At 40.1% G+C, this 15,644-nt stretch overlaps 1 protein-coding gene across 1 annotated transcript; it reads right to left on the bottom strand.

Moving 5' to 3' along the window:
• Positions 1 to 768: 768 nt before the first annotated feature.
• LOC132645831 (putative casein kinase II subunit beta-4) lies at positions 769 to 5,329 on the bottom strand. Its single transcript, XM_060363049.1, has 5 exons — positions 4,861 to 5,329; positions 3,155 to 3,373; positions 2,291 to 2,400; positions 2,026 to 2,191; positions 769 to 1,354 (listed from the first exon to the last, which is right to left on the bottom strand). Exons 1-5 carry the CDS (start codon positions 5,072 to 5,074, stop codon positions 1,224 to 1,226), a joined length of 840 nt encoding a protein of 279 aa, XP_060219032.1. The 5' UTR covers positions 5,075 to 5,329; the 3' UTR covers positions 769 to 1,223.
• Between the last annotated feature and the right edge of the window lie 10,315 nt (positions 5,330 to 15,644).

Raw genomic sequence — 15,644 nt, 5'->3', positions numbered from 1 at the left:
AGAAACATAGAGGCCAAAACACTCACCTGGTGTAAAAGGAATGATAAAATTGGTTGGGTTAGGATTGATTAAATTCGTGTTACTTATCATATGGTTGTTAATGATTTTTTGAAGAGAAGCAATAATAACATGTAATTTAAGCTTAAAAAACCGAAAATTTAAAGTACCATTTAAGGCTTATTTAGTAGCTTTTGATCGTGGGCTGATTGAAGTTTTATGTGGCTTTATTGCAAAAGTTACTGCTATGTGGGTCGAATTGTACATTTATTATAGGAGGCTTTTATTAGTCCATAAGTTAGTGTAGAAGAAATGAACCAAAAGATGCAATAAAAAATGAGAAAAATAGCAAAAAAAGGAGAAAAAAGATAAATGTCAATGGAGTTCATAGAGAGGTGCCACATGAGATTGTCTATGCCTAGCTTTATATTATATATAAATTTGAAAAACAGAGAGAACGATTCAAACTCACCCTAAAGAAAAATTCTTTTCCAAATATCCACAATTTCTTTTGTCAAATTCATCTAAAAACTATTTCCAAAATAATATTGTATCCTTTCTCGTCGTTTTATAATGCCATGCACCGAAAATCTGAAAATAAACTTACAATACTACAAACAAAAAAGTAGGGATACAAGATAGAGTTATTATTAAAGTAAGGTTGGATAAAAGATAAACTTTCAATACGTCGTTTAAGTGTGCCTTTTAATTAAGGTCAAATGTCAATTTAAACAATGGTGACCATCAAATTTGCACCTTCATGCCTCAGAATTATCGATCACAATTATATTTTTTATCATCATTACATCAAATTCAAATAAACTTTAGTACTGTCATGCGACATTACATCTGGAAATGGTCCTACAAAAAGGAGCAAATCCTTGGTGTATCCTAACCTATCCTCCAGATGAGTGCCTCTGCTGGAAAACATGGTAGCATTCAGTACTGAAGCACCAACAGAAAAGGACAAACAGATACCAAAGAACTACATCGAGGAATAAATCCAATTCCCTAGCTAACTAGAAAAGAAATAAGCTTACAGATGCTCTTGTATTTCATGACGAAATTTTGAAGACGAATTTCACTTGACAGATTGGCTGCTTCTTGATCAATGAATCAAGTTTGTACCGGGGATCTACCATGATGAATTGTACATAATAGCCAGGTAAGAACCATTAGTGGCAGAAAGATGTAATATCTTCACAATATCACAACGGACTTCACTGTCAAGTTTTGTGGAGCTTGAAACCAAATACCCTGGGAACATAATTCTGTGTTGGTTTTTGTGGCTTGAGGTGTCCATAAGTCATCAAAAAGAGGTGTGGAAACGTTGTTCCAAAGTAAGCTCCATCGATATCTTGGGCCGTTAAAGAAATCATAATATAGGATAGAGATGCTCAATACATGGCAAAGTAACGGCTAGTATTCAAGATTATAGAGCAAACTACCACAGAAAAGTGTGCAACATGTTCCATGCAATTTAAAATTGAAGAACAGGCAGAATCACAAGAGCAGAGCAACTAAAGGGTTTGACCTAGTGGTCAATGAAGTGGGTTAAGAACCATGAGGTCAGGTTCAAATAAACAGAGACAAAAACACTAGGCGATCTCTTCCCATCAGTCCTAGGTGGACAGAGTTACCTAGTACCTGTTGCTGGAGGGAGGTGGCAGGTATCCCGTGAATTTAGTCGAGGTTTGCGCAAGCTTGGCCCGGACAACACGGTTATAAATATTAAAAAGAATCACAGGAGCAGAAACTTGGGAACAAAAATACACCCAGCTCAACCACTTAGCATAATTGTGAATAGCTTCAGAAGAAGGGGGAAAAAAAAAAAAAAAGGCAGCCCGATCCACTAAGCTCCTGCTATGTGGGGAGTCTGGGGACGGGCCGGACTAAAAGGGTCTACTATACGCAACCTTACCCTACATTTCTACGAGAGGCTGTATCCAAAACAAAAGAACTGCATAAATGACAGACGAAAAGTATCAACTAAAAGGAACTTCAAAAGGTGATAGAAATGAAGGATACTGCCTTGGTACTTCGATCGGGGGTAATAGATATCCTCACATTTGGGACAGTATATTTTTACTGTACTTGAACGTGGAATATCGGACTGACCAACGGGAAGGCAAGGCTGTCCACAGCAATAAACTCGTGGACATCTCCCAAAGTCGTAGTTCTTGTACTTCTCTAACTGAAAAGAGGTTTTCCCAGAATTTATATCATGAGAAGTGAACAAAAAATGAAACCAGACAACCCAAAAGCACAGAAACAGCTAAGCATAAGAGATCACCATTGCAGTCATTCCCTTGCTAGTCAAAATGTACCGGACATGGATCAAACCATACAACATCTCTGCCGCTGACTCAACCAATTCATTCTGCTCCTCGGTGAACATATCACCTAGTCAAAGCAGGAAAAAGTTACAAATCCAAACATGAAAAAGACTAGCTATCTATTTTATTTTATTTTTGATAAGGAAAAAAAAAGACTAGCCATCTATTTTGAGAGCTTACTATATATTCGGTGCCATAAGATAGACCATATGTACTTAGAAAGCAAACCGGTACTTATTTTCAAAGGGAAAACAACAAAAACATTGTGAAAGCAGGGGGAAAGACGCCAAGAATTCGATTTTATTTCCTAAAGCAGATTCCAAGTCCATTTTAGAAAGCTTGTGAAATCACGTAAAAGAAGATATTCCGAGGGTATTACATATTCACATGTATCAATTTTTAAAGGCACTAAGATTTGTTGAAAAACAACTACATGCCTATTGCATCCATCCCCCCCCCCCCCCCCCCCCCCACCTCTCTCAAAAACCCACTCCCCTACCCAAAAAAAGCAACAAAAAAGAGACATTTGATGAAGGGAAAGTAGCCTTAATCCAAGTGAGAACATGCACGCCCCAATCCCAAAAAAAAAAAAAAAAAAAAAAGCTGAACCGCTGACTACGTATCCACATTTTCATTTAACATGAGAATCAACATCATCTAGATTGTTAAAAGAAGTATGAGTTCTACAAAACTAGCAGAACCTGTAGTTTGACCTCCCTTTTTTCACAGAAGATCAGATACCACATCCTTCAGTTGAAATAATAAGACCAGAAAGAAGCTTCTGCAATATAGGAAGTACTCTAAACAAGCAAACATATTACCATGAGAGGATTCAACATCAAGGATAAGGTCAAGTGCATAGTCATAATATGGCACTTGACTGCTCAATCCACAGAGATTAAAATCATCTTGAATGTATTCATCATCAACTTCACAGAAGAACTCATTTCCACGCAGGTTACAAAACCAAGAAATCCATGATGTATCTTCCCCATCAGAACCACTAACATCAGACTCTTCACTGTCTGTTTCAGATTCATCTGCAAAAGACACAATATTGGATATACACTCGTATTTAGTTCGAAATATAAAAGAGACAAAATGAAAGAATTTATGTCTATTTAGTATGTCATCGCTGAAATAATATTAAAAATTTCTTGCAGAAAAATAGTTTACAGCTTGTCAAAAGCCAATATCATGAACCATTTATCAAAAGGAAAATAAGAATAAAATATGTGAACCAACAGAAATTGTACTTAAATGATGATGTAAAAAAAAAATAATAGTAATGCAGAAACAATCCGAGTCCAAAGGTCCGTTGCAACCAAATATATAGCAACGTCTATTACCAGCTATAACGCTACTATATTCTCTCTACTCTAAAGGCAAGTAAACATTAGGATGTAACTATGTGTAACAGTGCTCCACGTACTCATGGAGACAGTAGACAAATCTGAGCTTCTGACTGGATGCCACAAACATCACAAGCCATGAATAACAATGGAAAACAACAGGGATATTCCCTGTGAACTTTGTCGTTCACCCGGGTGAGAATTCAACGATTAGCTAGAACGAATTTGAGATGACAGACTAAGAACATCGCAGAATGAAAATATGATCACAACTAGTCCATCCATTCTCTTTGAAACTTGATAATCTTTTTTCTGATCCAATTCCACGATGCTCTTTCCAGACAAGCATAATCTAAAATAACTAAAAATGTTCCAAAGAAGCCCCTAAACATATCCATCTAAGCAGGAAAGGACTTCGCCAAGTCATAAAACAACTTTTCAATTTACTCTAACAAAATTGAGTTTTATGCTTACCGGCATTTTTTCTACATCGCACAAATGAATTCAAACTGAAAATCACAAAATTTGACAACATCACATCTCCTCAAGCGGACCACAGCTACATATTATCTCGGCATAAAATGAACCCTCCGCCCAACTATGCAGCTAGACTGCTAGAGCCAGAGTGGAGATATACAGGTGTACCCTGCTCCTTGCATTTCTTCAAAGAGGGGATTTTTCATGTTTCATGCACAGGAGCAACTTTTTCGAGCCAACCTTCACCCTCAATAAAACATCGAACTTATGGCCTATTTATAATCTTTCTAGCTTTTCACCAAATGAATCACGAAGACAAACACTTTACAATGTCATACAAACTAAGAGCCTGTTTGGATGGGCTTATAACTTAGGAATCCTAACTTATGGCTTTTGACTTATTTTTGTTATTGTGGCTTAAAAACAAAGTGCTTAAGAGCACTTTTTTTTGTCTTACCCAAATACTACAAAAGTGCATAAAAGCTACTTTGGCTTAAAAGCACCTAAAATAAACCCAATCCAAACAGGCTCTAAAGACTACATACGTTAAAGCTAAAGCAACACGTAGCGGATCCACATTCCACTAACAGGAGGAAAATGAATAATCAACCGTTTTCAGCTAAAATCAAATATAAAGCATTCAATTATAAAAAATATCGTTATATAGCAAATAAGAAGAAAAGGAAAAAACATCAAACCATCAGAGCACTTGTTCTTCGTGTTATCAAGATGCTGATGATGATGATGCAATTTAGAGGTAGAAGGAACCGCCTTATCCTTTAAGGAGGCTCTAGATGTGGAAGGTGATGATTTTTCCAAGTGCTTATCCAACACATCGTTTATTCGTTTCCGATCCAACGGTCCTCCCGCGATCTCCGACCTCGATGAACCACCACCTCGATCTCTATACATTTCTCTATCTCCGTCACCTCAAACCTATACGTGTGTGGGTATATATATATATAGATATATGAACCAATTATCAGTTATACATGAATGAAGCGAAGCTCAAAACTCCATAAAATTGGACATAAATACTCTGTGTGTGTGTGTGTGTGGAGAGACGGAGATAACAACTAGGGTTTCGTCGACATTTGAGAGAAGAGAGATGACAGGAGACAAGCAGCTCCTCACTAACCAGTTCGCCCCTTTTTCTCTCTCTTCTATATAAGTAATTTTTTAATTCTTTTTCTCTTCTTTGTTTTATTTTATTAAATAATTAGGACCCTCCGTCTCTAATTATTTATTACGTACTAGTTTTTTTTTTTTTTTTTTTTTACGCGCCCTCAAGAATTTTTAATTAGAGGGATATTTGATTAATTTTATCATTATTTATGTCTAAGTTATATTTTGTCTTTAATAAATATTTACTTTATTTGTGTGTTGTCTTCATTATGGCAGCATTCTATTAAGGGTAAAAACGGGGAAGAAATAATTAATTGGGCCTTGAACTTTTAAAATGATAAATAATTTGAGATACTATGACGAACAATTTAAGACGGAGAGGGTAGTACTACTGGTGTGTTCAATACGAGAGGAAAATGTTTTTCACGAACAATGTTTTCTACTTACTTATTTGTGTTCAGTATGTAAGTAAAAAATATTATTATAAGCATTTGTATATAATCTAGATAAATATTATGAGAGGTGGGTAGGAGTGGTTTGTGGGGATGGGAGCTAACAGGGCTGGAGGCGGAGATGAATTGTGTTGGAGGACACGATTAATGTGGAACATCACTTTTTGACTTGTTTTCGTTATTTTTACTAGGAAGTCATTTTCTTCACCTTAAAGAAATTAGTTTTACTAAAAAAATAATATTTTTCAATAATTTTGACCAAGGAAACGTGAGAAAATTGGATGAACACGAAGACACCCGATATGTTTCTAAGTAATTGTAGTTTTTGTTGACAGTTGAACGTTAATATTCTTTTTCTCCTAGTGGTACTTTAAAAAATAAATACTTTCTAATGATATATTACTAGAAAATTAGCATGCTTGATACAAAAGCTCTCTCGTACAAATCGACTCAAATGTTAATTAATATTATATTTTATATAAAACGTATTATAATATAATAACGTAATGTCGGACAACTTTATATCATGTTCAAGCTGGAATCGAGTACAAATTTAGAGCTGTAGAGATTTGATTAACTTTACTTCTTCTTCTTTTTGGGTTTATAATTCAAATTGAATTGAATATATTATATAACTTTTTTATTTATGAACAAATCTTCTTCTAGTAATGGCTATTTTTCGAAACTCATACTTAAATCCTGCGTTTATACATGTTTCTTCAACTGCCATTTTAACCTTTTCAAGTCTTCACATTTTCATTTTGGCATTAGGAATTTCTCAGTCTGATTAATCTGTTTTTAAAACTTAGTTTTACATGAATCATGATAGATATTAAAAGTGGCCTTTATGTTAAGGTTTCTAAACAAGAAAAAGAACGTTTTGATTTTATTAAGATGCGTATTAGCTAACTACTTATATTAGCAAGTGGAAAGATGTGTCATATACTCATATGTCGCTTCCAATGTGGGTAACAAACTGACTAATTATTGAGATCGGAGACTCGGACTAATCCCTAGTTTCAATAATGCTTAATTCTTAATTCTTAAATGGACATTAATTCCAAGAAGGACGAGGTTTGTTTGTTAGAAAATACTAAATTTAGATGTTTTTATGTAAAATATACATTTTGTTAAGGAAAAGGTCAAAATCAAAATATAACCATAATGTTTGCACTCCAATATCATTTTGCTCTTTGCCCTCTTTTTTCCCTTTCTTCACTACACCATTATTTTACCCATCACTTCTTCGTTTCAATGATTAACAGGTTTAAATACCCTTTTCTTTTGTTCACCGTATTCTCCTTTCAAGACAATTGTTGATTTTTCCCCAGTCATGTAAAATGGTAAAACTTTATAGTTTACACAACTATGTCGGAATTCTTTCGAAATTTTTTTACATTTTTTTGCGCGGATTGCCCTTCTTTTGGGGTGGTCTTTAAATTTTGCCCCTCATATTTTTGATCTTTAAATTATGCCCCTCATATTGCTGGTCTTTAATTTTTGCCCTTCGCATTGCAACACTGAGCGTTCACGCAGAAATCATGAGGTTCTGAGTTCGAACCCCCGCTCAAGCATAAATTAAAAAAGAAAATTGCAAGGCAAGGTTTGGGTTGCGTGTATGCCGGACCCGGCATAAACTTATGAAGGAATTACCAAAATTATGCCGGACTCGGCATACTCATGCCTTATGGGCAGACTTGGCATAAGTATGCCGGGTCCGGCATAACTTTGGTAATTCCTTCATAAGTTTATGCCGGGCCCGACATAACTTTGAGATCTCATGTCAACTTTTTACAGACTTTGTGATTCAAGTGGTTTTTCTGTCAATGTGGCCTAAAGACTTTCTTTGCTACATTTCCTGTATTGGATATATTATAACTGCTCTTGTTAATATATTATAGGGTAGTGTTAGAAAAGAGTAGTTGTTGTGATTTTGTTCCATTATATCTAAGCCTAGTTTTTCATGAGTATTAACACTATGATAATTGTTGACAGCATTTGCATGACGATGAGTGGAAGAGGCCACGCACAAAGTTTTTACCATGAAGCCTTTTAGTTCTGTAATAATATTGGAAGGAGGACAATGAAATTCTTCCTAGGTACCCTCATCCGGTGGGGGCATACTTTTAATGGGCAAACTTTGATGTCGGACTCGGCATAAACTTGTGAAGAAATTACCAAAGTTATGCCGGACCCGGCATACTTATGCCAAGTCTGCCCATAAGGCATAAGTATGCCGGGACCGGCATAAGTTTGGTAATTCCTTAACAAGTTTATGCCGTTGGGGGCATACTTTTAATGGACAAACTTTTATGCCGGATCCGGCATAAACTTGTGAAGGAATTACCAAATTTATGTTGGACCCGACATACTTATGCCTTATGGGCAAACTTGGCATAAGATGCCGGGTCCGGCATAAGATGCCGGATCCGACATAAATTTGGTAATTCCTTCACAAGTGTATGTCGGTGGGGGCATAGCTTATTTAAACTCTGTCTTGCGGATTTTTTTTTTAAATTTTGACTGTGTGGGGGTTCGAACCTGGAACCCATGGGGTTTAGCCGAAGGGCAAAACTTAAAGATTTTAAATATGGAGGGCAAAATTTAAAGAGCACCCCAAAAAAGGGCAATTCTGCGAATTGCCCATTTTTTTATGGCGATTATTGGAAAGGAAAATTCCATCTAAATATTTTATTTTATTTTGAAAAAGATTGGTTCTAATTCGAAGCAAGTTCGGCAAGATATTCATAAAACATCAAACAGTTTACTTTATGTGAACCGAATATAATTTGATGATACGGACCACAATAATATAAGATGTCTCTACTTTTCACTTTTAAGTTTACAAAATGATAAATCTGACAAGGATATTGAAATAAAGTACTGCAAGTTATCGAATGAAATTTGACTACTTGCCTCCCTTTTCTTCTTATCAAGAACTAATTCTCAAATATGTGTGTTACTCGTATATCTCATATAATAATAAAATAATAATAGTAACTACAAAGGTTTGGGACCAGAAATAATTGAGTAAATACTCAAAATACCCCTTAACGTTTGACCAAAATTCCAATTACACATCTAACTTTTGCGTTGATCCTATTATCCTCCTGGACAATTTTTTCAGTATTAAAATGCCCCTTTTTTGCTGATGTGACAGTCCAATATGACAACTCCAATTATTAACAGACGCTTGTTCACACGCGTCTGGCCCACGTGCCACATCTTTAATTTCCCTCCATTTTTTATTAATTTCCCCCTTTCCTCCCTCCATCTACTCTTCTTCTTCTTCAAAAAAAAAAAAAAACTCTCAATTTTCCATACTCCATTTTCAATATGAGGATCCGAAAACCCATATCCAATTCTCCTTCATCTTCATCAACATCTTCATTAGGAGTTGGAAAAAAAAAATCACATCAACGCCCTCAAATTTGATCCAAACAAACCCAAATGTGAAAGGAAGCTTCCTAACACAAAGTAGAACAAAGTTCATCCATTAATTTGATCAAACAATCAAGAATTTAAAGAAACCCACTTGGTGTTCTTCATAGCTTTCTCCAAATTCCTAGCAATGGAGTTTAATTTTCTCCCCAAATCAACTCAAAGAATCTCCAACCAAGCAACAAGTAGCAACTCCAAACAAGCAACTTCTAATCAGATTTTCTTTAACAAATTTAGATTTTTCAACCTTGTTTTTTTTTTTTTTTTTTTTTTCAGATTTTTCATTTTTTTTTCTTTTTTTTTTTTTTTTTTTTTTGAATTTGATTTGAGAAAACAGTGATTATAAGAATAATCACTATCCTAGCTCTAAATTTATCAATGTGAAGACAAAGCCTAAAAGCAAGAGACTTCGAAGATCTGCTAAGATTTGTGAGAAATTTGGGTCTTGAAATTGATTTTTTGTTTATTTTATGAGATCTTAGATGATCTTTTCTTTTAGTGATATTAATTTGCTATATAGTACTTTTTCGTGGGGGTATTATTTTTTATGTTTTATGAATTTATAATGGGTGTTATTTTGACAAAAAAAAAATGGAGATGGGTATTAAATAGGGTGAAGAAAAAGATGAAGTAGCCTAAAAATGGAGGGAATTTAAATTTATCTATGTGGCATCTATGTGGCAGTCCAGTTGGCATTTTAAAACACGTCAGATGCTTTTTTTAAAGGCTATAACGCGCCACTGAGCAGTGTGGTCACGCTCTTGTCCACATCAGCAAAAAAGGGGCATTTTAATACTGAAAAAAATTGTCCAGGGGATAATAGGACAACGCAAAAGTTAGGTGTGTAGTTGGAATTTTGATCAACGTTGGGGAATATTTTGAGTATTTACTCGAAATAATTTATACAGATCTGTACAAGAGATAAAAGTTACCAAACATTGTTAATGAAAATGTGATCACTACAGAAACAGGCAACAAACAAAGCAAAGAAACTCCCATTGCTCGTGGTTTGCGATAAATTAGTCCCATAACCCCATATAATATATACAAACATATGCAAGCATGAGTCCTTTTAGGCCATAATAATGTTTAGCTTACCAAGAATTTCTGTACTTTTAGGCCAGTTACTATTTTTATCATTAATTAAGTGTCACAATGATGTATATGTAATTACCTTATAAGGTAGTACCTAATTATATAAATATCTCTAAATCGTTACTACATAAAACATACACTCAACTGTATTTAGATACATGGTGGTTACAAAGTCGCCTTTGTTAGGGAACACTTTAAACCCAATGTCAAACTTTCCAGCGTGAATTCAGATTTAGTTAAGCCCCAATACGAATACCGAGCACCGGATGAAAAACCAAAAGAATTTCGCAAAAATCTAGTAGAGATGGTAAAGTGTGAATGCAGCAAGGAAACAAGTGGGAGAATCTGACAATCCAACTGGAGTCTTGACCAAGGAACTTGTCTATTTGGGTGTCATTACTAGTGTCTGTGCAGCATCACATGTACTGTTACGCGGCGCCTTCCTGAGACTTCTTGGAAGGGCGACGTAAGGCTAAGCAACCGAAGATTCCAAAGTTGCTATCCGCCAACCGGGGTCCCCTCCGCACGCTAGACGAGACTGTCAGTGCCGTGCGGGAAAACCAATGTCAGGAACAATTGAGAGAACAGAAAAGTGAATTGAGAATGAGAAAGAAAGAGAGCTTGTTTGCATTAATGAAAATTGATTACAATGAGAGCAAGCGGTGTCGAGGGGGAGAGACACCAGTACAGAGAATTGATTGCTTGCTTGAAAGTTTTGATTGTTTGATCCCCCCTAATAATGCTTTAAAAATAAAAACCCAAGTCATAGAGCTAGACATGGTTTTGCTAGAGAAACACAACCAAAATTACATAAAGTAAACTACTCTATAATTACAACAAAAGAGACCTAACTAGAGCAGGTCCATGTGCACCCTCGGTCGGGGCACTGTCATGCGCGCAGGGCACGGTGCGCGCGCGCACTGGGGCGCGGGCGCTAGGTGCTGGGCGCTGGCACTGTAGCTGGGCTGCACTGACATTGGGCGCTGGGCACGCGTTGGGGCACGGCCCGCACAGGGGCGCGCGCGAGGGAAATTGATGAGGCGACATAGGCAGAAGCAACCTTGTCACTTGGGGCGTCCGAGACCACGGGGCCGTCCATGGCGCTAGGCGCTGAGAGGCTTGCCATGGCGCCATGGGGCGCGCCCAAGGGGTCATGGGGCATGGCTGGAAAGCCGCCCATGACATTCTCCCCCACCTGAGTTGGCGACGTCCTCGGCGCCTTGTTTGCAAGATAGTCATCGATCAGGTGCTTGTAGGCTTTGAGGCTGGTGCCTCTCTCCCATGTATTCTCTTCGGCATCACATCCCAACCATTTCACCAGGAACTCTTGGTGATCTTTTCTTGAGGCATGTATGACTCGATCGTTGAGGATGGCTTCTACTATCTTTTTTCCAGTTGCTTGTGGGCCTCGGATACTGGGTATTGTGAGCTGGCTGCGTGAAGGATCTTCTTTGTCTTCTCGAAAAGGCTTTAGAAGACTGACATGGAACACAGGATGAATCTTCCACCAAGCTGGGGTATCCACCCGGTATGCTACCTTCCCAATGCGCCTCTCAATGGACAGAGGGCCAATGTAATTTTGCAACAGGCGGGGGTCATGGACCCCTGCAAATAGGTATCTCTTTGGGATCTTCACCATCACCTTGTCCCCAACCTGATATTCCACAAAGCGGCGATTTTGATCTGCATGCCTCTTCATCCGCTTTTGTGCCTTCACTAGATAGCTCCGCACTATCTCTAAATTCTGCTTCCATTCTTTCGAGAAGCTAGCTGCTCGTGGAGATTTGGCCATGTTTGGGGCATTCACAGTGTGTGGGAGTAGCGGTTGCTGCCCGGTAACAATTTCAAAAGCGCTCCTGTTTGTGCTAGAGCTCTTTTGTGAGTTGAAACACAGTTGGGCCGCATCCAATAGCTTCACCCAATTCTTCTGCGAGCCGGTAACAAAGTGCCGCAAGTATTCCTCCAACATGCCATTGAACCGCTCCGTCTGGCCATCGGATTGTGGGTGAAAACTCGAGCTGTGACTCAATTTAGACCCCAAGCACTTAAAGAGCTGGGTCCAAAAGTTGCTAGTGAAGCGAGAGTCACGATCGCTAACAATATCCTTGGGCAGACCCCAATATTTGACAACATGGGTGAAGAAGAGTCGAGCTGTCTCCTCTGCTGATATATACTTGGGTGCTGCAATGAAAGTAGCATATTTGGAAAACCGATCAACCACGACCAAGATAGTCGTGAGATCTCCAACCTTGGGCAAGCCGGTGATGAAATCCAATGAGACGCTTTCCCAAGGCCTCTTTGGGACAGGTAATGGCTCCAACAAGCCCGCTTGTGTCAAGCGATCGGACTTGTCTTTCTGGCATACTAGGCAAGTCTTCACATACTGAGCGACATCATCTGCCATCTGGGGCCAATAATATGCACGGCGTAGCAGTGCCATGGTACGCTCTTCTCCTGGGTGGCCTGCCCATAGAGTATCGTGACATTCCATTAGGAGAGTTCTCCGCAAATCTCCTCCTTTAGGAACATAAAGGCGGTTTCCTTTTGCCTTCAAGAACCCGTCCTCCATGTAGAACTGGCGAGTTTTCCCTTGACCTGCTAGGTCGACCAAGTACTGTGCCGAAGGGTCTTTGGTGAGAAGATCCTGGATTTGATCTTTTATGGTGGTAGCTACTTCGCTCCCCCTGAGGGTGGCGAGCAAGCATACCGATGCTAGATCGGCCCTTCGGCTAAGTGCATCCGCAACATGGTTGGTCTTCCCACTTCGGTATTCCAGATTGAAGTGAAATTCCGCTAGGAGCTCCTGCCATCTGGCCTGGCGGCCATTTAGACTTGGCTGGGTCATGAAGTGACTGACAGCCGTGTTATCCGTCTTCACCACAAATGGGGATCCCAGAAGATAGTGCCTCCAAAGGCGCAAGCAGTGGACAACAGCCAATAATTCTTTCTCGTGAGCCGCATAGCGCCGTTCTGCATCCTTCAACTTTCTACTCTCGTAGGCCACCGGGTGCCCCTCTTGTAGCAAGACTCCACCCAAGGCGTAGTCGGAGGCATCCGTTTCCACCTCGAAAGGTTTGGTCAAATCAGGCAAGGCCAAGACAGGGCTACTAGACATAGCCGCTTTTAGTGAATTGAAAGCGTCTGCTCTCTTTGGCGACCAATCCCAAGGTGTGATCTTCTTGAGGAGTTCCGTCAGTGGTAATGCAATGAGGGAGTAATCCTTGACGAACCGTCGATAAAAGTTGCATAGGCCAAGGAAAGCCCTCACGGCATGGATATCCTTGGGTGGTGGCCAATCTGTGATAGCCCTGATCTTTTGTTGGTCCATCTTGATGCGGCCTTCTTCAACAACATGCCCGAGGAAGTCAATCTGTTTTTGGGCAAAAGAGCATTTGGACAGCTTTACGTACAATTCATGCTCTCGCAACCGAGTTAGGACTTTCCTCAGGTGCTCCAGGTGTTCGCCTAACGTTTTGCTGTACACCACAATGTCGTCCAGGTATACTACCACAAATTCATCAATGTATTCTCGAAAGACCTGGTTCATTAGGGTGCAAAACGTGGTCGGAGCATTGGTCAAGCCGAACGGCATGACCAGGAAGTCGAACGAGCCATATCTGGTTACACATGTCGTCTTGGACTCGTCTCCTTCAGCAATGCGGACTTGCCAATAACCTGTCTTCAGGTCTACTTTGGTGAACACTGTGGCTCCGCCCAGTCTATCAAACAAGTCCGCCATTAGTGGTATGGGATACTTGTTCTTCACGGTGATCTTGTTGAGAGCTCGATAGTCAACACAGAGCCTTAGGGTACCGTCATGTTTCTTTTGGAATAGTACAGGTGACCCATAAGGTGATTTGGAGGGAACGATGATCCCCGTGTCCAGCATCTCCGTCAATTGTCTCCGAAGCTCGGTGAGTTCGGGTTGTGACATTCTGTAGGGTGCGCGGGCAGGTGGCTTCGCGCCAGGCACCAATTCAATTTCATGATCGACCGTCCGCCTAGGCGGGAGTCGCTTCGGCATGTCTTGTGGCATGACATCCTCAAACTCCTTCATGAGCTCCTTCACAGGCGTTGGAATGGGGCCTGAAGAAGACTCAATCTCTTCATTGCAAAGGGTAGCCAGGAACGTGGGTTCTTGTCGATGGACCCCCTTCTTCAGTTGCAATGCAGAGATATTTCCTGATGCCATCTTTATGGTTGTGCACGGGACAATGCAAGGTTTGGCCCCGTTTGCTCCCATCATCAGAAGCATGTCCGCATAGGGTATGGGAATGATGTTAGTTTGCCTCATGAATTCCAACCCCACTATCAAGTCGAAATCGTCAATGATCACAACCCGCAAGTCGAACTTGCCTTCATAAGGACCCATCTTTACCGGCACTCCTTTGGCTATTCCGCCCACCAATTGGGGTGGCGAGTTGATAGCTTTGACACGACCCTTACCCTTTCCAACAACTAGACCAAGGCGTTCTACTTCTGTGGTGGCCAAGTAATTGTGCGTAGCACCTGTGTCTATCATGGCCTTAATAGGCTTGCCATTTACTCTCAAGTCGACAAACATCAGGGTCTTCTCCTTTCTGGGAGGAGGCCCGTTGCCTGCCTTTGCTTTTCCCTTCTTGGTAGTTGAGCTTGGGTCTTTCTTTTTGCATATGCCGGCACTGGTGCCTTCTACAGCACTGGAAAGGGAACAAACAAGTGCATTGAAGGCACCTATTGGTTCTGTCTGATCCGCATCATCCTCATCATCCGTCCCATCATCCAAAATTTGATGGGCGTTCATCTGTGCCTGTGGGCATTCATTGTTCCAATGTGGTCCGCCGCAATGACGACATCCTGAGGGGGGCTTCCGCCCCCGATCATTATTATGAGACGCAGCACTATTGCTGCCTGAGGAAGAACCTTTTGATTTGGTCGCACTACGATCTCCCCCACTTCTGCTGGGGCCAGCATTGTAGGATTGGCCCCCTTTGAATCCCCCACGGGCTGGTGGTTGAGGTTTATCCTTTCGAGCATCCACTTGATAGTCACTGAGGCATTCCGCAGCTTGGATGGCCTTGGGCAAGGTATCCACCCTCTGTCTTTGTATTTCCATGCGGGCATAGGGTTTCAAGCCTTCCATGAACGTGAAAAGTTTGTCCTTGTCGCCCATGTCCCTTATGTTCAGCATGAGGGCAGAGAACTCGCGAACATAATCTCGGACTGACTTCGTTTGCCTGAGCTCCCGAAGTTTCCTCCGTGCATTATACTCGACGTTCTCGGGGAAGAACTGTAAGCGGATGGCTGCTTTTAGTTCTTCCCATGTCTCAAGGGCATCCTCGCCCGCTTTTATGGCTTCATATTTAACACGCCACCAGAGTTTGGCGTCG

The sequence above is a fragment of the Lycium barbarum genome, chromosome 6 (genome assembly GCF_019175385.1).
Source record: "Lycium barbarum isolate Lr01 chromosome 6, ASM1917538v2, whole genome shotgun sequence".
Taxonomy (NCBI): Eukaryota; Viridiplantae; Streptophyta; class Magnoliopsida; order Solanales; family Solanaceae; genus Lycium; species Lycium barbarum.
The sequence above is the reverse complement of the archived record's forward strand: the minus strand, read 5'-3'. Positions and strand labels throughout refer to the sequence as shown.

What these genes read in the sequence shown, in the direction of transcription:
- LOC132645831 (XM_060363049.1), bottom strand. Translation starts at nt 5,074, where the DNA reads ATGTATAGAGATCGAGGTGGTGGTTCATCGAGGTCGGAGATCGCGGGA. An exon ending in TGATGTTGAATCCTCTCATG is followed by an intron (nt 2,401 to 3,154) that starts GTAATATGTTTG and finishes TGCTTTGACTAG; the next exon opens with GTGATATGTTCACCGAGGAG. An exon ending in CCGATCGAAGTACCAAGGCA is followed by an intron (nt 1,355 to 2,025) that starts GTATCCTTCATT and finishes TAACGGCCCAAG; the next exon opens with ATATCGATGGAGCTTACTTT.